The following is a 21,984-nucleotide window of genomic DNA, read 5'->3' as shown; positions in this document are numbered from 1 at the left end:
CCATCACTGTAACCCTGGTGTGTGCTGCTGTTCACAATGCCACCCCACCCACCTCCCACACAGCACACACCTCATAGACTGTGCCTCAAGATGCTAGGGCACCTTACTTGTTTAGAAATAGACTCCTCAAGATTTTTACTATTTAAGGAAAAATCAAACAGTTACAGTTAGAGGTCTCTGATACAAGATCTATCAACTTTCCTGGGTTTTGACAGTGCTAACCAGTGCACACCAGTCTTTGTGTGTGTGTTACTGGGACTAATACAATTTGAAACAGCCTGGCCCAAGGTCTGTCTTAGGACAGCTGTGAACACTAGAGGGCAGTGTTGCCGCATTGCAGCTTCACGTTGCAGTAGGAAACCGACTTTAACTTAGCATTGCTGCTGATACTTAAAAAAAAAAAAAAGATTTTAAATTTTTTCCACATTTGATTTGTTTGAGTGAAGGCAGAATGACTTGAAGAAATTTAGTATGTGCTGTGTGTATACTCATGCGTGTGAATACCCTTTCATGTAAAGTAAGTATGATTGGTAAGGAATGAGGTTGCTTGTCTATATGAAACGATACTACTTTTCGGTTTTTTATCTTAAAGATTTGTCTTATAGTAAGATGCTATTTTGTAGCTTGGTTTAATAAAAAAGTTCATATAACAATTGATCATTTGTGGTGTATACATTTAAAGTTATCGCAAAAATTATTTTTATTTTATTTCATTTAAATTATTTCTATATTGAAACTATAAATATAACATCTTAAGGGAGATATTTTTTAGATCTGAGGAAAATTCATAATTGATGATCTGAGAATAAGTTATTGTCTTGGGTATTCTGGGTCCACTCACTGATGCTTTTGTGTCTAGATGAGCAGACAGTAGTAGCAGCCCCTGAACGTCTTAGAATAGTTTAGCTAGACTGAACTGTAAGAACATTTTAGACATTAGTCACACCTAATTTTTATCCTTCTGTAACTTTAATCCTTGTCACGAGTCTGTTTTAAAGTTTTCTCTAAGGTCTGTGGGCTTTCCCCGGGTGAATGCTGTGGCAGACACACTTGCCCTGGGGTTTTCTTATCTTCTCCTTCTCTCTGCTACACGAGTGTGTGCGTGCGCGCGTGAATGCATGCAGCCTCCCACAGCAAACACGTAAAGTCTACAGGCATCACCTTCACATTGTGAACTGATGAGATGGGACCTTTGGAAACCACCTTTAAAGATAAAATATGCTTATCTTTTTTCCAGAAGCATATTAAATCCACATTATGATTCTTTAATGTGTTTATTTTCTGCCCCTTGTTTGAGGAAAAATGATGAACTTGTTTGAAAAATTTTGAATACTTTGTTTTTTAAAGCAGGATTCAAGTACAATTCTTTGTGTTTGTCACGTGTCCCAGTTACTTTAAAATATTAAGCCATGTTGCTTTGTTTTTTCCACAAAGGACTGCATTGCTAGTTTATTTCTGAAATTATTGGTACCAAGCTGTAAGGTGATTTTGGAGAGGAAATTTTTTAAGAAGTAGAGACATTGAATTGTACATGCTTACATAATTTTAGAAAAAAATTAAAGGAACTTATTATGATGCTTTCATGTAATTGTTTAACATGACAGTTATTTCATCATTGTAAAGATTTGCTAGGAATAACTAGCGAGAAACTGTTGAAAGGTAAGGAAGCAAACATAATCATTGTGAAACGGTTGTATTTTCAGTTATGTGCAATTTCTGGGTGATTTCATATTTAGTTATACAGAATTTAATAAAAATATTTAAAATCCCCTGTACATTTATTTTACTTATGTGAAATATTAATGAAAACATTTTGGAGCATAAGTTACTATAGAAATTTTATTTCTTAAAATAGATGTTTCTACTTTCTCTGTTTTTAATTGACATTATCCTATATAATAAAATATATTTGCATTTATTTGCTTTCTTATTAAAAGCTTAATCTTTTCTCTCACGTGTTGGATTAATTGTATGTAAATAACCTTAAGATTTCTTCTCATCTGACTTGTTTTATTAGCTAGGTAGGAGCTCAGGAAGCAGAGTGGTGTTTTCCTTTTTATCAGCAGCATATGTGAAGCAGATGCTCCCTCCTCTGCTCACCGTAACTGCGAGGCAGGGCTCCGCTGCTTAGAGGAGCTAGCGTGTTGTTTTACTAAATCCAGAGTTTTGACATTTTCCTTCAAAGACAGATAGGCACCCCTTGTGTTTACTTCGCTTTCCGTTTTTTTAGAGATGGGAGTTGTTTAATACGTTTTCCAGTCCTGAAGCATGTAAAGTTTATTTTAATTGAATTAGATTTCAAAGTCAGTACTTTCCTCTGCTTGTAATTGAATTTTGTTTGTTTAAAATTCTATCTCACAGATATTTGTGTCAGCTACACTTCACTGTGTTGTATAAACAATAATGAGGAAATAAGTGTGTCTGTGGCTTCCACAGCCTTGTATGAGTCTAGTGGCGACAGTCATGTTTATCTGAGAGCACAGTGGAGCCGAAGGGTGTGGCCCTGCGCCTGCGTGCTCTGTGGGGCTCACACACTGAGGTGAATTTGGGACTGAATTTCTCCTCTGACTTCAGTAATCCTCGATACTTGTAACTTAGACGTACGAGTCTCCAGGAGGTGAAGATCTGCTGGGTTTGTCCTCTGACAAGCCCTGAATTCAGTGCTAGGGGCATGACTGAGGACTGTGGTAGAGCTACATTTTGGTAATTCTCTTTCAAATTTAATTATCTAACAAATTCTGTTGATACTCGGAGCTTTTAAATTATATGTAATAAATTATAGACAATATAGAAATACAAACAGTATGTTTTTCATGGTCTATTATGCACTTGATAGCTTTCCTTACAAAGCTGCATTGCTGTTTAACATAGCTCAGAATAACATTTAGACCCTCGACCTCACTGGCAATGTTTCAGATGTCTTTAAACTTACCAGAAGCTCTTTGACCAAATAATTGACTTTTTATAAGTAATTTACTTTCCCTGAAAAGTTAATTTATAGATTATATGGTGGGTCTTAGAATATTTCTACAAATAAATACATTTATTAAATGCTGGTCAGGTGACACTAGGAATAATTGATTAAAAGGCTGTCTAATACATATATTGGTTATATGAAATATGACCTTATACTTATAAACTGTAACATCCTAAAGTCTTGCTGTCAGACAGTCATATAAATTGTTTTGGGTGAGGGCACTGTCTGTTTAGACTCTAAGTGGAACTTGTCTTTAGGAAGGGAAGTGATCCTGTTTGGTACTGGACGACTGTACACCTGTCTTTGTCAGTGCTCCACTTCACCCGACTTGTGCAGTATTCCACGTCTCAGGAATACTCACTCAAGTGCTCGATGCTATTCACGTGAATTTACGTAAATCACAAAAAATCTAAACGCTAACATTTCCTAATCTTACTATTACCCCCCTCCCCCGAGCCCCAGTAGATTTGTGTGGCATTCAACTTTATACAAGGTAATGGAGAGGCTTAGCAACTGTCCACTTTGCTGATGAATAGGTCAGCGGGGATGCTGTTTGAAAGAGGGTGGCTCTTCTGCCTCCACTGGGGTAGCAGTGATTGGAAGGGTGGAGCTGCTGTATGATTTCCGCTAGAGAGATGCTAACGGTGTTCTTACCATCATGCAGCTGGGCAGGAACAAGGCTGCTTTTCTTGTCTTCATTTGTAAAAGAACCGCACTTTTCCGCTCTCTTTCACATTCCTTCAGCATAACCACCTTAACCTTTGTGGGTGCGGCTGTCTGACTCAAGGTGTTTTTACTGATCCCTAGAAAAGTAGAGCCATTGCTCAGGGGTATCATGTAAAATGCTGCCCAAGGGAAGGAAAGCATCGCATAAATTATACTCTCTACTTTTGTGTAATTAACCGTTGGTGCCTTGTTTCTTGTAAGTGATATTTTATAACCACTTTGTTCCAAACATAGTATTACCTCTGATAAATATACCAAATATGTATCCATTATTTTTATCTGGTGGGGGATGTATGCAACAAAGATAGATTTTTTGATCATGGTAGATTTCTGGCCGAAAACATAAAGTTTGTATGGGTATTTTCTTGTAAATGCATATTTAAGAGATTCCACACTATTGCTATCGTGACTGTATAGGCAACTCTACATTAGAACTAGTTACTGGTGATAATCTCTGCTGTGGAAGTGTGCGCTACATTGTAAAGTACTTGTAAACGTGTGATTGAAGAACTGGTGCTGCTGAAGGGAGTCTCTCGGGACCGCTCAGTTATACAGCTCATTGGCGTTCTCTCTTTGGAGGCCGCACCCGGCATCTGTAGTTCATAGACACGGGGCTGCAGCAGATCAGGTTCTGCCCACGTCAGGTGTCTCACCTTCAGACAGTTGGCATGTTGATAGGAAGCTGAGTTCTTAGAATGGTAGGTTCTTATTGTTCAGAATAAGAAAGAGGACTTCTCCAGAATTGTCTTAAATATTCCCTGGTGTTAAATGCGGCTTGCACATTGATGGTGTACGGACTATGTATTTATACCCTTATCTTCTTATATGCCTGCATCTCAAGTTCTCCATCCAGTATGATGGCTGAATTTGAATTTATCTGAATATCACAAATATACCTTATACTGGTATAACAAATCGGATCATTCCCTAAAGCTTTTCTGTGGAGTTTCAGCCTTCAATCTTAAAACTAGTCATAAAAATAACCACATTTGCACGTTAAAAAACATAAAGCAAAACTAGTAATCTCTTTACCGTCTGCCTACTAAGTGTGTTGTGTGTGTGTGTGTGTTAATGTGACACACAGCTAGGAAAAAAATTAATATGATGTTTCTAGATTTTACTTTAGGAAATGGAGAAATAACTTTTGAGGTTTTTTTATCCTATTTAATTGACCATATGCAATATGTTTTTTCTCCTAAATATTAAATATACGTCATTCTTTTTACCACAGTTACCATTATTTTGAGTCATTGGCTTCATCAGATCTTAACCCTATACCAGCTCCTCTCTGGGCTCTTTGTCTCGAGGCTCTTTCTTATAAAGGCACCAGTTTGGTCTTTTTTTCTTCTTTTTCTTCTTTTTTTTTTAATGAGTTACATTATCTAACAAACCAACTCTCCATTGGATGGCCTTTCTTGTAAGGCCCTGCTCAGTCTAACCCAGGATTTGCCACTTTGTTTCTCCTCCATCCTTGTCACTGTAAACTGTTTCTGAAGTCACACTAACTTCCCTCGTCTTTGTCTTGCTGCATATGGTGTTGTCACTGCTGATGCCTCATGGTCTGTCTCCTTACTTTGGGACATCTCAGTAAGTCCACACTTAGCCCCTTCTCTAGAATCAGATACCCGTGTTCATTCAGATCATTAAAAGAACACTCACCTCCCACTTAACTGCTGCCATTTCCTGTGTATTTTTCTCCAGCCTCCCTGAATGTGTACAATTTTTCATACCCAGTGTCCCTAAATGAATGTCTTCCTATTCTCCTTTTCTGGACTTAGGATCCTTCTAGCCACTAAAGATTCTCAACCATTTCCAAAAATGCAAGCCAGTTCTTCTAGTTCTTTTGTATAAAAATACACACCATTTTTTGGTTATCTGAGCATGCTTCTTTTGGAGGTAAAACAAATAAAGAAACAAAACCAGCAGTGACAGTTTCAAACTGAACTGCCCTGATAGTATTTGCTATTTGCGCATCTCTTCCTATTGCTTCCATCCGCCCCCTCTCCCCACCCCCCTGTGTGTGTGTAAAAGTCTAAGCCAAACAACTAATTTATGACACAAACCACCACAACAATTTTGGTATTTGCTGAGTTGTGTGGAACTCACATACTGACACTTCATGTTAAGTTTATTTAAATAATTTAATATGTTGTGGATCATACAGCTTTTCCAGAACAGCTAGAATATGGAGTATTTCATAAATCAGTTGACCTATATACCATCCTATAAAAGTACAAAAATAATGAGCCTGTTAAAAATTAATTACAGTTGTAAATTGATTTCCCTTTGTTGGCAGAAAGAAGAGTTTGTTAGCCCAGGAACAGGTTCACACTGTTTTTACATTAAGCATTTCCAGCTGAGGCTTGTTAGTGACTGTCTCTCAGATTATGAAAAAAAAAAAATCCTCACTGTGGTCCATGAACTCCTATTGTTAAGATATCAATAATCAGCCCACCGTGGATGAGAACAAAGAACACAGGAATAACACAGTGAAGATGATCGTGTGTCTATATATATATCTGTGTATATGCAGAGAGAGATTTTCATTTTTAAATTTTCATAGGAGCTAGTTAAAGGGAAAGATTATATATTTTAGTTATTTAATAGTAAATATTTTAGGTTTAGTTGACACATAATTCTGCATATTTATGAGCTATAGTGTAGTAATTCATGTGTACAGTGTATAATCCAGGCAATAAGCAGCTATTTCCTACATGCTGGCATTTATCTGTGTTAGGAACCTTTGTATACCTCTCCTCTTGTTCATCATGAATGACCTGGTGAGATGATTAGATCCTGGTACTTGCTTATGACTTTCTCTGGCCTTTCTTCCTACGATCATGTGACTTTTATTTTACATTCCACTTTTCAAAAATCAAATTTCTAGCTTTTATATATGATGAGGAACTTGCAGTATTTGTCTTTTTGAGCTTGGCTGTTCACCTAATATTCTTTAGTTCTACCCGTGACACAGCAAATAATAGACTACTTTAGTTTTTAATCAGATTATTTTAGGCTAATGTAGAATAAAGTAGAACAGTGCCCACATTCCAAAATAGGCAGGTGAATACTATTCATCTTATTAGCAAGATGCTTCTAATTTATAGAAATTTTTGTATATCCCTGAACTGAGTGGAAAAGACAGAATTAGCCTAGCTGTCTGTTTCTGAATCTGGACAAAGGAGCTGTTTTTCATACTTAATTAGTACTAAATTGTGTCCTAAGTACTAAGGGAATGGTGAGGCCTAGAGAAATTTAGGTGTCTGGCACAGGGGTTACAAAGAGCCCAGATAGGTGACACATTCCATTTTCCACACCACTGATGTCCCATGGTTGCTAGTATTAGTGGGTAGTTGTCATCGCTCTTTCTGTGTCTCTATACATGCCCTTGATGCGGCCCTGAGGAATGAGCTGTTTACTTTAGGAGGAGTGAAAGAGAAGAAAAGATGGAATGGGCTAATACAAGTCTTTTTTTTTCTTAATTTCTATCAAAGGTTATATTTTTATTTTGTTTTATATGAACTAAAAATTGCAAGATACTTGTTCCACACACATTAAAAATAACTTTCAGCAGTGTTAAAATGTATCAATATCTATATATCCTAAATATAAAGATGAAGATTTTTTTCAAGTATTATCCCTCAGTAAGAATATAAATTTTTATATTCCATAAAAGTATCTATTTTCAGATATAAATAATTCAAGGAAGTAAATTTTAAGTCTCTTCAGCACTTAACAGTTCTAAATAAAGAATATAAATTCTAATCACTCATAAATTATGTATATATTTCTCTTTTTTAATGGATAAGGAAAATGTGGTACATTTACACAATGGAGTACTACACAGCAGAAAAATGACATCTTGAAATTTGCAGGCAAATGAATGGATCTAGAAAAATCATATTGAGTGAGGTAACCCAGACCCAGAAAGACAAATACAATTGTACTCACTCATATGTGGCTTTTGGACATAAAGAAAAACTAGCCTACAATTTACAATCCCAGAGAACCTAAGAGAGGCATACATGGATCTAATCTACATGGGAAGTATGTAAAGAGAGGCCATTTGTTTGTTCCTGGCTGCCCAGAACCAAAATAACCACACAGAAACTGTGTTAATTAAATCACTCCGTAGCCTATCAGCTCTGGTTTCTTATTGGACTGGCTAGCTCTTACATCCTAAACCAACCCATCTCCATTAATCTGTGTATCACCACAAGGCTATGGCTTACCAGCAAGGTTCCATCAGGTCTGTCTCTGGTGGCTACATGGCTTCCCCCTGACTCTGCCTATTCTCTATATCTTTCTCTTCCAGCCTGGCTATATTCTGTTAAGCCATTGGGCAAAAACAGCTTCTTTATTAACCGATAAAAGCAACACATACTCAGAAAAACTTCCCCAAAAGTAGAAAAAGACTAGGTCTCCTGAGTAAATTGGGAACATAGGGATCATGGGAGAGGGTGGAAGAAGAGGGGAGAAGAAGGGAGAGGAGCAGAGAAAAATATATAGTTAATAATAACACAGGGCCCTTAAAAACAAGCATTAGATGAGTTAGCGAACCATTTTTCAGTAGTCACCAGCACCTAGAGCCAGACATTGCTTTGGCCAAACACTGTTAATATTTAAAGTGGTCTTGACATGAAATGCTTAATTTGAAATTTTGTTGTAAGAACTCTAAAAAGTTTCTGGTAAACCTCCATGATGGCACATTACGTAATTGTGAAACATAATTACTGTTAAGCCTCGAGGGGCTGATTGCTGAGAGACTGGGAATACCCATCATCCTTTATGGTGTTCTTTCTAAGAGTTCTATGTCCTGTGAGCTAGTTCAAACTGTTCTTTTGAAAGACTTGTTTATTTTGTATGAATACACTCTGCTTTGCATACAGAAACTAGAAGAGAGAATATGGTCTTTATAGCCAGAGTTACAGGTTGTGCATCGCCTGGGTGGTATTGGGAATTGAACTCCAGATCTCTGTCAGAGTAGCAAGTGCTTTGAACCTCCAAGCCATCTCTCTAGCGCTCAGATTTTTCTTTTCCAATTATTTTTTTCACAAGAAAATTTTCTTTTATTATATACTTAAATGTAAGTGGTGATTATAGTCCCTAAACAAAAATAAAATTTTTGTCATTTTGAAGGCTAGAAATAAAAGGTAAGAATTGGGGGGGAACCAGTCAGGGTGGGTTGCACTGTAATCCTCCGACAGTATTAAGAAATAATGTTTGACCTGCTCCAGATCTCTGAAAAATCTGTGCAAACCAGTGTGGGCTCACAGCTTGGAATTTCTGACTTCCCACTTAAGGTTGTATTGTATCCAAATATTAAAGAATCCTGATAAATATGGGCACAAGATGTTGTAATTTTAAAAAATTTTTGTAGCTTTGTAGATAACTTAAAAATTTTGAAATGAAGATAAAGGTCTTTAGGGTTTCTTAGCACCTTATCAGTATTTATCTTTAGTTTGTTCAGCTTTTTTTCTGGATAATTATACATTTACCTACATTTGTGAAAGGTGATCCAGACCCTGTATTCCCATGTGCCCTTCATTAATTTCTCCTGACAGGAACATTTTGCAAAATATCCAACCAAAAGTATCACAATTCATCAAAAAAACTAAACAAACAAACAAAAAAAGGGCCAGGTGGTGGTGCCTTTAATCCTAGAACTCGGAAGACAGAGGCAGGCAGATCTCTGAGTTTGAGTGAGTTCCAGGAAAGCTAGGGCTACAGAGAGAAACCTTGTCTCAAACAACAACAACAACAACAACGAATCAAAAGTATTACAATCAAGAAGTTGGCATTGATACGGTCTACTGATCTTATTCCAGTTTCCCCACTGTATATATAATCATTTTCCATGTATTTGGTGCTGTTTTTGCTTGTTGCTGTTGTTTGAGGGGCAGGGGTGTTGTTTTTTAAAATATATGTTTTGTTTGGGTACTAAGGATCAAACCCTGGGCACACTACCACCAATCTACCCCTCCAACCTTTACCTCTATTCATTCATCTTTGTGTACATCTCTGTATCTTTGGTTAAGGAAATTTTTCCTTCTGTAGCTCTGCATATTTATTACCACAATCAAGGTACAAACCATTTTCATCATCATAAGGATCTGCCTACCCTATTTTCCACAGAGAGCTGTTAAGTCTTCCTTTTCTTCCCCAGTCTTTGGGAGCTGAGATTCCCCTTTCATGCTGCAGTAGTGTCAGGTGTATGTGCTTTTGCATATGTATGCAGGTGTGCGTGCCAGAAGTTGGTGTTAGGCATCTTCCTCTGTCAGTCTTTCTTACTTTCTGAGGCAAGATCTCTCTCCAGTTGACTGGACTGGCTGGCCATCGATCTCTTGGGATCCACCTGTCTTTACATTCCCCAGAGATGGGATTGTAGGTACGTATTGCTGTGCCAGCTTTTTCTGTGGGTGCTGGAGAATACTAACTAGGTCTCAGGTCCTTTATGCTTGTTAAGCTTGTGTACCCACTGAGCAGTCTCCCCAGCCCTTTGTTTTTATTGCTTAGTACTCTATGACATGCCAGGACCATGGTTTAAATATTAGCTTATTGGGCATATAAGTTATTCAAGTGTTTTAGTTTGAAAGTGGTTGGTGGAGGTTGTTGTTTTGGCTCTTGTAACTGAAGCTACTCCAAAATTTGGTGTGCAGGGTTTTATGTTTGTAAATGGAGACTGTCCTTTTATTTTCTAGACTGCCCTTTTGTTTCCTATCCACTCAGACCTAAATAATCACACAAAACTATATTAATTACAGCACTGTTTGGCCAATGGCTCAGGCATGCTTCTTAAATTAACCTATTTCTATTCATCTGTGTATCACCGTGAGGCTATGGCTAGCAGGTAAGGGTCTGGTGTCTTTCTCCTTTGGCAGTTACATGGCGTCTCTCTGACTCCACCTTCTTTCCTCTTCTATTTCTGCTTGGAATTCCGGCCTTTCTATATTCTGCCCTGCCATAGGTCAAAGCAGCTTGTTTGTTAACCAAGGGTAATAAAACATATTCACAGCATATATGAAGCAGTTCACTTACTCTTCCATGTAGGTCTTTATGTTTACACCTATTAAATAGCATTGCTTTGAATATATGATACTGTTACATTTTGTTGTGGAATGGAATATTTGTTTAACTATGTAAAGATGTGTTGCATTTATTTACTTTGCCTGTCTTTAAAAAAAAAGCTAAGCAGCCAATAGCTAGGCAGGAGGGGTATAGGTGAGACTTCTGGGCTGAGAGAATAAGTAGGAGGAGGAATCTAGGTTTGAGAGAGATTGAGAGAGACAGAGGGAGACGGTGGGAGAGAAGGAAAGGCCAGGGTCCAGCGAACCAGACTTGGAGGAAGCAGGAAAACAGGACATGTGGAATGAAAGATTTTAAAAAGCATTAAGGCAAAATATGGATGAATAGAAACAGGTTAAATTTAGTTAAAAGAGTTAGTGGGACAAGCCTAAGCTAAGATCAAGCATTTATAATTAATAAGTCTCTGTGTCATTATTTGGGAGTTGGTTGGCAGCCCAAAGAAAGTTCCAACTACACAATTTTAACCAATATTAGACTCATGAGGAGGTGCTGCATTTTCCTACCATCAGCTCTCTGTTATTGTTTTTTCTTTTGGATGCTCAATGCTCCTTTTAGACTTTTGCTTAAAGAACGTCCCTTGGCTTTCTTTAAAGGTAGGTCTCCCAGTGGAAGATTCTCTTAATTCCCTCTTGTTTAAGAATGTCTATTTCCACTTCATTTGCAAATGATAGCTTTGCCAGACACAGACTTACCAGTTTATTTCTCACAGTTGCCTTCCATCCATGGGGAGATTAAGTCTGGCCATGAATCTTGTTCCTGGCTTGCCCACCAGCTGTTCTAGACCCCACATCCTTTCTACTGTAGGGACAAAGATCTTCCAACTCTGTCCCTTTGTGTTGTCCTTGACCCTGGTGTCCTTGCATTGTCCACTGTCCTTCCCGTTTTCCCAGCCTCCTTGATTGACCCTTACGTTATATTCATTATATTACATTATATGCTAGTTGTGCTCAATACAGAGAAGCAGTGTATCTGAATCTGTCATCTAGTTGAAACTGGAAGTTTCTTCTCCTGTGGTTATTTTCCAAACCCTGTAAGACTTTCTTAGTGTTTGATTCTGAAATATGTTCAGGGCAATTCGAAACTCAATTGAATGACAAACCCTCTGTGAAGCAGACTGGTAAAAATAGCTGGCAGTGTCCAGTCAAGTATGTGTTGTTGTTGTGGGAGCTTTTCTTCCACTGGACCGAATCCTTCTAAGATGCTAATTTATAGTCTATGCGCTTTCCTCTTTTACTTTTCCTTGCTGGAGCAGAGGCTCTGTAAATCATTTTCTGCATCTAGGGGTGTAAGGATAGGAATGGCTCTCTTGTGTATCTCCTTCTTAGGTGTCAGATTTGTCACTGACTTCTGAAGAGCTGGATGGGAAAAGTCTCACCTCTGTCCTATGCATGCTTATACATGCATCACCTCTGTCTTACACATGCCTGTACATGCATGCTGGAGCAGTCAGAGACACTTCCCTGTGTAGAAACAGCTGCGATTTGCAGCTATCTCTAGTAAAATTCTTGCTAGTATGAATACCTGGATTTGATCATCATCACACACATAGAAAGCAGAGCTGATGACATACATTTGTGAACTCAGAGCCTAGGAGACAGAAACAGGTAGATTCTTGGAGCTCACTAACTTACCAACCTAGCCAAACTGATGAGCCTTGGGTGCTAAGAGGAGTGACCCTGTCTCAAAAACAAAACAGAACAAAAAACTCTTGAATTTATCCTTGGTTTATATATATACACCCGTGAACCTACCCACACACAAATGATGTTTATATGAGAAAATATAATAAATATTTTCAATCATCTCTTAACAAACTAGGCTCTTGCTGAATACTCTTCATTGGAACTAGACTTTTAAACATATGTACAAATTTAGCTATACAACTTTTAAATTACTTGTATTCTTTGTGGATTCATTTATATCTGTATTAGTAGCATTGTAAATAAAGGTATCATTTATTGTCATTAAATTTCTCATAAAAATATCCTTTCAATTTTAGATTACTTCCCTGGTGACTCTACAGCTGTTAACCCTGGTTGGTCATGACGATCAGCTTGATGGACCAAAATACAAATGCACAGTTTCTCTAGATTTCATCAGAGCCATTGCGCGGTAAGTTTAGAGTATTTATTAATGCAAAATGTCACCATTATGCAGATGATATGATATGCTAAATAAGAATGCCCTTTCTAGTGTAATAAAAAGTCACTTAAGAGAAAAGATTATTTAGGTGCCAGGAATGAACAAGCTCCAGCATAACATCCTCTGATGAGGTTTGCAGTGATGTAGAATTAGAAGTCGTAGACAGTAGGTTAGGTGGTCAGAAAGGAAATTATTGAAATACTTTGGAAGGTGGGATTTAAGGGATGATCATTGGGTACGAAAGCTCATATGAAAGATGACACTTTGGGCCGTAAGCACATCCTCTTCCCCCATCTATTTTTGCTTCTTTTATGCTGACTTGACCTGTTTCTCTCTCCATTCGTGTAAGACACCTGTCTTCCAGTTCTCTTCCTTACTTCCTTAATGTAAATGGAGACTGCGCATTCGTATCCTGGCTCCTCAGACCCAAATAATCGCACAGAAACTGTATTAATTGCAACACTTTGGGCAATGGTTCGGGCTTCTTATTAACTAGCTCTTACATCTTAAATTAACCCATTTCTATCAGTCAGTGTATTGCCTCGGACTGTGGCTTACCGGAAAGGTTCTGGTGGTAACTTTCTCCTCCAGCAGCTGCACGGCGTCTCTCTGACTCTGCCTACTCTCTTTATGTATCTCTCTTTGGATTTTCCATCTGGCTTGACTCTGCTAAGCCTTTGGCCAAAACAGCTTTATTCATTCGCCAATAAAAGCAACATATATACAGAAGAACATCCCAGGGCACCTTTACTAAAACCTGACTCCGGGTATATACCACTGCCCCTGCAGCTGTATAGTGGCAGCAGTCCCTTCTCTCCAAACCAAGTCCTTCAAGACTGTTTTGTTTGACAAGATCATTTCAGTGACCTCCATGATGCCACATCCATACTGCACCGCCCCCAGCTTTGAGCCTGGATCTACATCTGCCTCCTTGTTCTCCTGTCGAGGAGTAAAGCATGCAGTTTATACCACTGTCTTACACCACACCTGCGAATGTCTGTGTTCCCTCTTCTGTGCTCCATTCCTCCCACCACTGACAGTTCTCAAAGCTCTCTTCTCCTGGGTTCCTGGATCCTGAGGTGCTGCTGTGTCTTTCTGTCCTCTGCTGCCTTTGCTGAGGCTCACTTGACACCACTGACAGTTCTCAAAGCTCTCTTCTCCTGGGTTCCTGGACTCTGTGGTGCTGCTGTGTCTCTCTCTTTTCTGCTGCCCTTGCTGAGGCTCCTTTGCCAGCCTGTTCTCCCCACCTGACCTTTAAATGGAGCCGTTCCTTGAGGCCTGATCCTGTCGGCTTCCTCATAACACACTTCCTTCCCGGGCAGTTCTAGCCATACTGCTCAGCCATCAGTAACTCCCCTGTTGTTTACGGCCATTTTTTTTTTTGTCACATTCTGACCTTTATTGGATATTTACAGTCCGACTCGAGACTGAACTCAGAAACTCTAACTTGTTTCCACACACAAATAACAAAAGGATTCAGCTTTTCTTCCAGTGTTTCCTGTTTCAGCAAAGGTCCTGTAGTCGGCCATGTTGCAGAGGTCTAGAATTTGAAGGTGATCTTACCATTTTTTCTTTTCTACCATCTTAGAGTTTCTGTTGCTGTGACAGAACACCATGACCATAAAGCAGGTTGCGGAGGAAAGGGTGTATTTGGCTCACACTCCTGAGCACAGTTCATCACTGAAGGACACCAAGTCAGGAACTCAAACAGGGCAGGAACCTGGAGGCAGGAACTCATACAGAGATGGGGGAGGGGGGTTTCTGTTTTCCATGAGTCATTTATTGCTTTTATATCACCCAGGATCAATCGATGATTAGTCAAAATAATTACCCTACATCCTTACCTACGGACCATCTGATGGAAACTTATCAGTTGAGGTCCCCTTTTCCCAGGTCACTATTTTGTGTCAGTTGAGCAAAATGATGACAGCCAACCAACAAAATAGCAAATTATAAGATTGGTCCATAATTTATTTCTTAGGAAAATTACTGTGCAGTTATTAAGCATTTTACTTTGGAAGGAAAAGATGTGAGGACGAGATCGTGGCAGAGCCTAAGAGAATGAGGTCGTTCTGTAGAGTTACACGTCTGAGGACCCCCACATGCCTGTTAGACTGAGGAAGGAGGAGCAGTCAGAGCACACGATAGCGGTACGGGTGGGGGGAGTGGAGTCACCCCAGTCCATCTCAGTTGTGTTGATTAGGAAGACGCCACTTCACAGCAGCATTGTTTGCCATAGCCAGAGCCTGGAAACAGCCTCAATGCCCCTCGACCCAAGAATGGATATGGGAAATGTGGTACATTTGCACAGTGGAGTACTACACAGCAGAAAAAAATAATGACATCTTGAGATTTGCAGGCAAATGGATGGATCTAGAAAACATCATATTGAGTGAGGTAACTCAGACCCAGAAAGACAAATATCACATGTACTCACTCATAAGTGACTTTTAGACATAAAGCAAAGAAAACCAGCTCACAGTTCACAATCCCAGACAAGATCTCCTGAGTAAATTGGGAGCATGGGGACCATGGGAAGGGTAGGAAGGGGAGCAGAGAAAAATTTATAGCTCAATAAAATCAGTAAAAAAAAAAAAAAGAAAGAAAGAAATGAAACCATCTCCAGCAGGGATACATATATAGACAAATAAACAAGTGTATTAATCATAAAAATGAAGCTACAAGAGCATTCCCAGCTCCGTTTTCATTTTGTTTGAATACATATCCAAAGACTAGTATACATACACACACATACATATATATAATTCTATAGTGTTATTAATTTAATTTCTCATATTATTTCATCCCTTCTCTTTTTGCATAGAATTTGCCTCTGTTTACTACCTTCAATATAGAATATAGTGAATCAACTGTTTTCTGCTATAATTATTTTTATTTGAAAAATCACTAGCATTTTATTAACAAAGCATTGGGTTTCATTTTGATATTTTCATATACATACCTTAATATATGTTGTTATACTTGTTCTTGCTCCCAACTCCCTCACCACTCCCTTCCACCCCCTCCCCATTACCCTGATTTGCTAGTCCCTCCCCCCACTGCTACCATGAGCCTTCTGCTTTTGTGTTCCATACATTTACATTCATTCAATTGCATCTCCTTTTCTTCCTTCTTTCTCCCACATCAGATGTCTGTCTCCTTTCTCTTAGTCCCCCGCACCGTGTGTGCGTGTGTGTGTGTGTGTGCGTGTGTGTGCGTGTGTGTGTGTGCATTTAGATGTCTGCTTATGTATACATAAAGTTAAATCATGATGTTGTGATGTTGCTACATGGGAAATAAAACATGCAGAAAGAAAGAGAGAGAAATGTGGATGCCGAAAGCACAGGTTTAGCTTCTGTTCTTTGTGCACTTAACATCCGTGATCCCACTGTCAGCAAACATTGTCTAGGCTCTTCTGAGGTGCAGAGACAAGTATGGTGGAGCCGCGGCATGTGTGTTTATGTAGTCAGTGTGGTTTTGAAGATACGAATATATTTAAATGCTGAGGAAAAAGATAGGAAAGTTAATGACACAAAACAGAATAATTTAAAACACAAAAATCTTTGCAGTACTGTGTAAGGATGGGATGCAGAAGGGAGTTGAAAGAGCCCCCGATGGGGCAGCAGTGTGCTGTGGCCTCAGAGCAGAGCACCGTGGACTCAGCTGCTCTTTGGCAGCGGAAAGTTGAGGGATTCTCACCTGATTCTCCCGCTTTCTCCATGAGGGGGAGGCAGGAATTGTGACTGAAGGCAGAGCTGGAAACAGCTTGAGAAAAGTGTGTGATGTTGGAATCCATGGCCCTGCACATGGCAGCCAGTGCTCGCTGGGAAAAGCAGCATGCTGAGGGGGCTTGAAATTCTTGACCTTGAGTTTCCAGTGGTGTCAGTTTGTGAGACCTGCGATCTTGTCCAGGAGTACTCCATGTGCTGGACTACCAGGGCTGGGAAGAATAGTAATAGAAATCACGTAACACTGGGGTCTTGCCAGAGGAGTTCAGTAGATGCTAACACATGAGCTCGTGATGAACCATGGAGTCTGAGCTGGACAGAAGGGAAGGCAAACCAGCCAGGAACCAAGACTTTTATGTCTGGCAATACTCAATATCTGTAAGTCAAAATAAAATAAAGGGGTTTGTAACCTAATTATCCCTAGTGTTCCAGATTCCTGAATTGGAACAAATAATATCTCAGAGGTATGTTCTGAGAAGTAGGATATCTCTGAGTATATTTATTAGAGATGAAAAGACCAATATGCAGACAATTTATTAGGTAACAGGGTGCAAAGCAAAGGAAACTATTTTTTTATTCAGTGGCTGGAGAATGGTAAGGAAGTAGAGAGAAGTCTGCTGACTGGGATTGTCTGGGTCTCAAGGGCAGGCTTTGTGAATCCTACATATAAATCTGTTTTTATGTTGGATCTCCCTGAAACCGGGAATCCAGGCGTGGGTGCTGGAGCTCTGACTCGGGTCCTCTGCACAAACAGGACATATTCCTGACACTGAGCTGTCACCCATCCCTCAGTCAGTCTTTGAGGAAAAGAAATGTCACAGTCTGATTTGATTTTCTGTTGCTGGCTTACTGACATGGAATACAGTTAATATTCTATAATTGCATTTTTGTAAGTTGCTTAGGGTGTTTAAAGCCATTCCATTTATTAACATTTTATTGCATAAACTGTGCTATAGCAATACAAATAATTACTGAAACATTAAAAAGAATCCTATTAACCAGTTAATCTATTTTCATTTGTTTATGAATTTTTCTAGTCCTAGCCCATTAGACAAACATTTTCCAGTGGATTCTGTGTTCTCTTTATGCATTCTTAGGGTGTAGATGTGTCTTCATATTGACCACTTTTTACTACTATTGAGTCAGGCTTTGGAATATAGAGGGCCTCCCAGTGGATTCAAGTTGTTTTTAACTTAGTGTCTTCCGTACTTTTGCTTTCACATAGAACAAAAAAAAAAAAAAAAGGAAAAGGAAAAGGCATTAAGTCCATTTGACTTTGTTGCTTCATAATCTTATAATGAAAGCCATCAGAGGGAATGTCTTCAGAAAGGTATTCTAATAGAACTCTAGTTTGTGGTGAGAAAACGTAGCCTACTATATCTGGTTTCTCTTAAGACCCTTGGTAAGTCAGATTACTGGCTGAAAAGGGTTTTTTTTTTTGCTGTTTTTTTTTCCTACGGTCATTTTTATAGGGACTTTATGGCCAGTAGAATTGAGAGGTAAGTGAGGGAAGGCCGTGAGAATCTAGCTGTGTTATGATGTCAGGGCCGTGTCTCTGCTTGGGAGAGCTTAACTGACTTGATCATCCGTGGCGGTCTCGTCACTGCTGTGCTGACAGGGTCTATGTATGCTATTTAGGAGGTTTTGGTGTTTCTCAGGGAGCCGCTATTCTGATGAAAGACAGTCTTCAGTCTAATGTTGGGTCCACAGGAGCCAGAGCGTTCCCCAATTTGAGCTATTTTTAAGTGTGTTTCCAAAAGCAGTATCTATAGTTTCCTGTCCATATTTTTTTAAAAATATTTGGTATGTCAGTCATTTCTGCAGAAACTTTTTTTAGAAAGTGTATTATAAAATGATAGACAAAGAATAATTGGTGTTAGTTTAATATATAAGAATGTGCAATTAGTAACTCTAAAAGGCTGTTCTCGCATGGGTAATTATTTTTGCAGAGCTGAATATTTAAGGCTTTAATTTTATACTTATTGCTAGATCATTATATCTAATTATTTTGACCATTTTGTCAAATAATAAACCTCCAAGTCTGAGTATTTATAGTGAAGAATGAGTTTGGAGAAAGGAAAATAATTATAGGTCTCTTCCTCTGTTATTTTATTCTGCCTGCCGTCAGAGTATAAAAATATGCATCTACGTTGTTTGTTGTATCATATTCTTGGATCATCCAGATTGAGTTGCTGTGCGTACAGGTCAGCTGCTGTTAGAGGCTGAAGATAATGAAAGCCAGAAATGAGGACAGAGGATCTGTGCGCCGTGTGATGATAACACAGGTGTTGGAGACAGACAATGTTCTGAGGCAAACAAGATTTAAATACTTTTGCATCTCTAATTACTTTATTCCGGTTATTAGGAAGAAAGCAAATGGCTTTTAAATAAAATCCAAACTTTCTGCAATATAGTTGAAATACAAAATGTTGAGTAGCCTAACTTTGTTTTTGTTATTTTAAAGGAAAGTAACTTTCTGTGTGGTCAAAAATGGTTTAAAGTTATGTTTCTAGTTGTATTTTAAAACCCGTGCCACCCCTATCCTGGCGCATCCGACAGCGTCGTCCAGTTGTAAATTACGTTCCACGTGCTTTGCAGTCACAGAGCTGAGCAGCAGAGAGCGAGGGTGCTAACGTACTGTCTGTTTTTGTTTCTAGGACCGTGAACTTTGACATAATAAAATACTTGTATGATTTCTTGTGAAAACAAACCTCAAAGCCATATGGACACTGTGACAATGACTAAGCCAAGCTGTGTTCATCCACCTACTTAGCTGGCCAGGGAGAGGAGTTCTTTGGCTCTATTGGATTTGTCCAAACAGGTGCTGGCCCAGCATGGACTCTGATGGAAACATTCTGATTGGTCTGGGTAGATGTGAGCAGAAGACTCTTTACCAGGGGCCCAGGAGTATTTGGAAGCAACGTGTTAATTATAAACAGCAGGGTCTGAGCACAATCTGTTCTGCTCTTAATGATGTTATCTTAACACTGAAATTGCCTGAAGCCCATTTACTTAGAACTGTGTTTTGCTCTATGAAGTATCCCCTGCGCTCTGAATGTGCCAGCAGCCCTTGTTTGTACGGCCACCCTTTTCACTTCCTCTCCACGGGAGCCTCTGCAGTCTCCTGCCAAAGCAGATTTCCTAAGGCCACGATTTTCAAAGATCATACTTGCAAAATATATGTTATTTTTTAAAAATGTAAGCTCTCTATGCTTATCTTTTTTACCCTGATTTTCTCAAACCCAAGGCAGCTTGTTCAGATGCACACGCACCAGCCTTATGTCTGCTTGTTGCTACCTTGACAGTGCTTGTGTAAGAAAGGCTTATCTGCTCACTCTCAGTTAACCACCCAAACTGGCTTTTTATCAGCATATTGCTTTCCTTCCTTCCTTCCCTCCTTCCCTCTTTTCTTCCCTTCTTCCCTCCCTCCCTCCCTTCCTCTCTCTCTCTCTCCCTCCTTTCTTTCCTTTTCCTTTTCTTTAAATTGTTGGCTTTTGTGACCTCCACAATAAAATCCTTCCTCTTACATGAGTCTGGTGCTTTGGTTCTGGGTACCTTACCTGTTCATATTTTTAAAGTAGTTTTCTGTTACTGTTGAATACTTGAAAACTAAACGGCTTTAAAGTGCTTAATTATATCTAGTTTAAGTTTTGGTGGCATTTTTCTCCATTCCATTTTTTTGAAGAAAAAATTCTCAGTCGGCATTCCTAGGTAGGAAGCTTTTCCTGTAATGATTTTCTTACACTCTCTTGTTCAGAGACGAGTCGTTTCTCTCTTCAGGGAAAGAGGAGAGAGAGGAGGAGTGAAATCGCTCTTAGCCTTTCTGTGCAAGATGGGAACTTTGGAGTCAGAAGGGCACCACCAACGGCTAGTGAGTGTGTCTACATCACCCACCCGTCTTCCAGGACCAGGGAAGAGCTGAGTCCAGGACAGACTCACACACTTGGGTTTCCAGATGTAGAGATGTATGGAGAATTGACAGTCGTGTAGGTAACCGTTCCGAGCAATGCCTCCAGGGACAGATGGTTTTGCTGACCCGTCCTGATCAAACTGAAGTGTGAGGTGAAAACTGAGATACCAGAAAGGAAGCAAGTGGCAGACAGAAACTGAGGATAAGAAGAGGAAGGGGCGGAGTTTCTGGTGGGAGACACCATTGCTCTTCAAGGCAGCTGGTTACCTGTCTCCTCCAGAGCACATCTCCTGTCCCAATTCATCTGACACCACATTGCCAGTCCTAGAGGTAGCTTTACTTCACAGTCCTCCAATTCCATTTCCCTGCCCTGCCTGGCCCCTCAGAAGTCTGCTAGTTTGTAATTTACTTTCTAATAGCTTTGCTAAATGACACAATAAATATGATCACTTTATTTAAATGAAGACTAATAGAGCTTAATACACATATTAGCATTTTAACAGGGTTCGTCTGTAAATGAGGTCTTCCCTTTGGAAGATATGTATATTTCTCCAATTATTGGAAGAAATCTAACAGTGAGAATCATGCTAGCCGGTAAGCGGGATATTTCTGTTAAGAGAGGAGGTCACCTATACTGTCTGCTCTGCCTCAGTCCAAAAGTATTGTGGACGCTACATGAGGGAAGTTACTAAACTGGGGGTTTTCAGATTTTCTTCTGGAAATCTTTGACTTCACACATTCCTTAATTTAGGAAGAGCCAGGCCCTACAGCTAAAGGCCACCTTGTCATTTCAATCCCCGACCAACCCTCAGAGATGAGGAAGTCACAAAAGGATCAAGTCTCTATAGTGATAAAGCAGTTAAGACTTGCCCTGAACTCCTGAAGTCTGTCTTCCTTGAGCCAAACCAACTCTATCACTGGCTTTGTGGCCTTAGTCAGGTTATCCACCCCTTAGCTCCTCCTGTCTTTTCATTGTGTCACAGCATGCCTTAGAAGCTTAGTCTCCAGCCGGAAGCACTGTTAACCTTCAGCATAGCAGGAGGAAGGTAGGTCACTGAATGTGTGATCTTGAAGGTGATACTGAGATTCTAACCCCTTCTGTGGTTTGGGGTCCTGGTTGTCATGAGTGAGTAGCCTCCTTCAGGACACATTCCCTTCCTTTGTATACTGCTCAGCCACAAATCCCAAAGCAGTTGGGCCACATGACTTGAACTCTGAGCCCAAACTCTCAAACTGTGTGCTGTGACAATTTTTGTTTTCTTTTTTGATGGGCCATTTCAGGTGTTTTGTTATAGTTATACGAAGCTGACCGATAATGACTGGAGAATATTGTTTACCTCACAGAGTTGGTTCACATGATTAAATAACTAGATGTAGCTAAAGCAGCTATTTCCAGTGGAGGCAAAATTTTTTTT

General features: G+C 39.4%; 1 protein-coding gene across 1 annotated transcript in view; it reads left to right on the top strand.

The window, feature by feature from the left end:
- Orc5 (origin recognition complex subunit 5) overlaps window positions 1–20,185 on the top strand; it is a 54,417-nt gene extending 34,232 nt beyond the window's left edge. The window contains exons 13-14 of the mRNA XM_026784652.1: window positions 12,789–12,901; window positions 19,317–20,185. Coding sequence (XP_026640453.1) covers window positions 12,789–12,901; window positions 19,317–19,362 — 159 coding nt within the window. The 3' untranslated portion in view covers window positions 19,363–20,185. The remainder of the gene's footprint in view (window positions 1–12,788; window positions 12,902–19,316) is intronic.
- The last annotated feature ends 1,799 nt before the right edge of the window (window positions 20,186–21,984 follow it).

Source organism: Microtus ochrogaster, chromosome 26 (assembly GCF_000317375.1).
Source record: "Microtus ochrogaster isolate Prairie Vole_2 chromosome 26, MicOch1.0, whole genome shotgun sequence".
Classification (NCBI taxonomy): domain Eukaryota; kingdom Metazoa; phylum Chordata; class Mammalia; order Rodentia; family Cricetidae; genus Microtus; species Microtus ochrogaster.
This window is presented reverse-complemented; position numbering and strand designations above follow the sequence as displayed.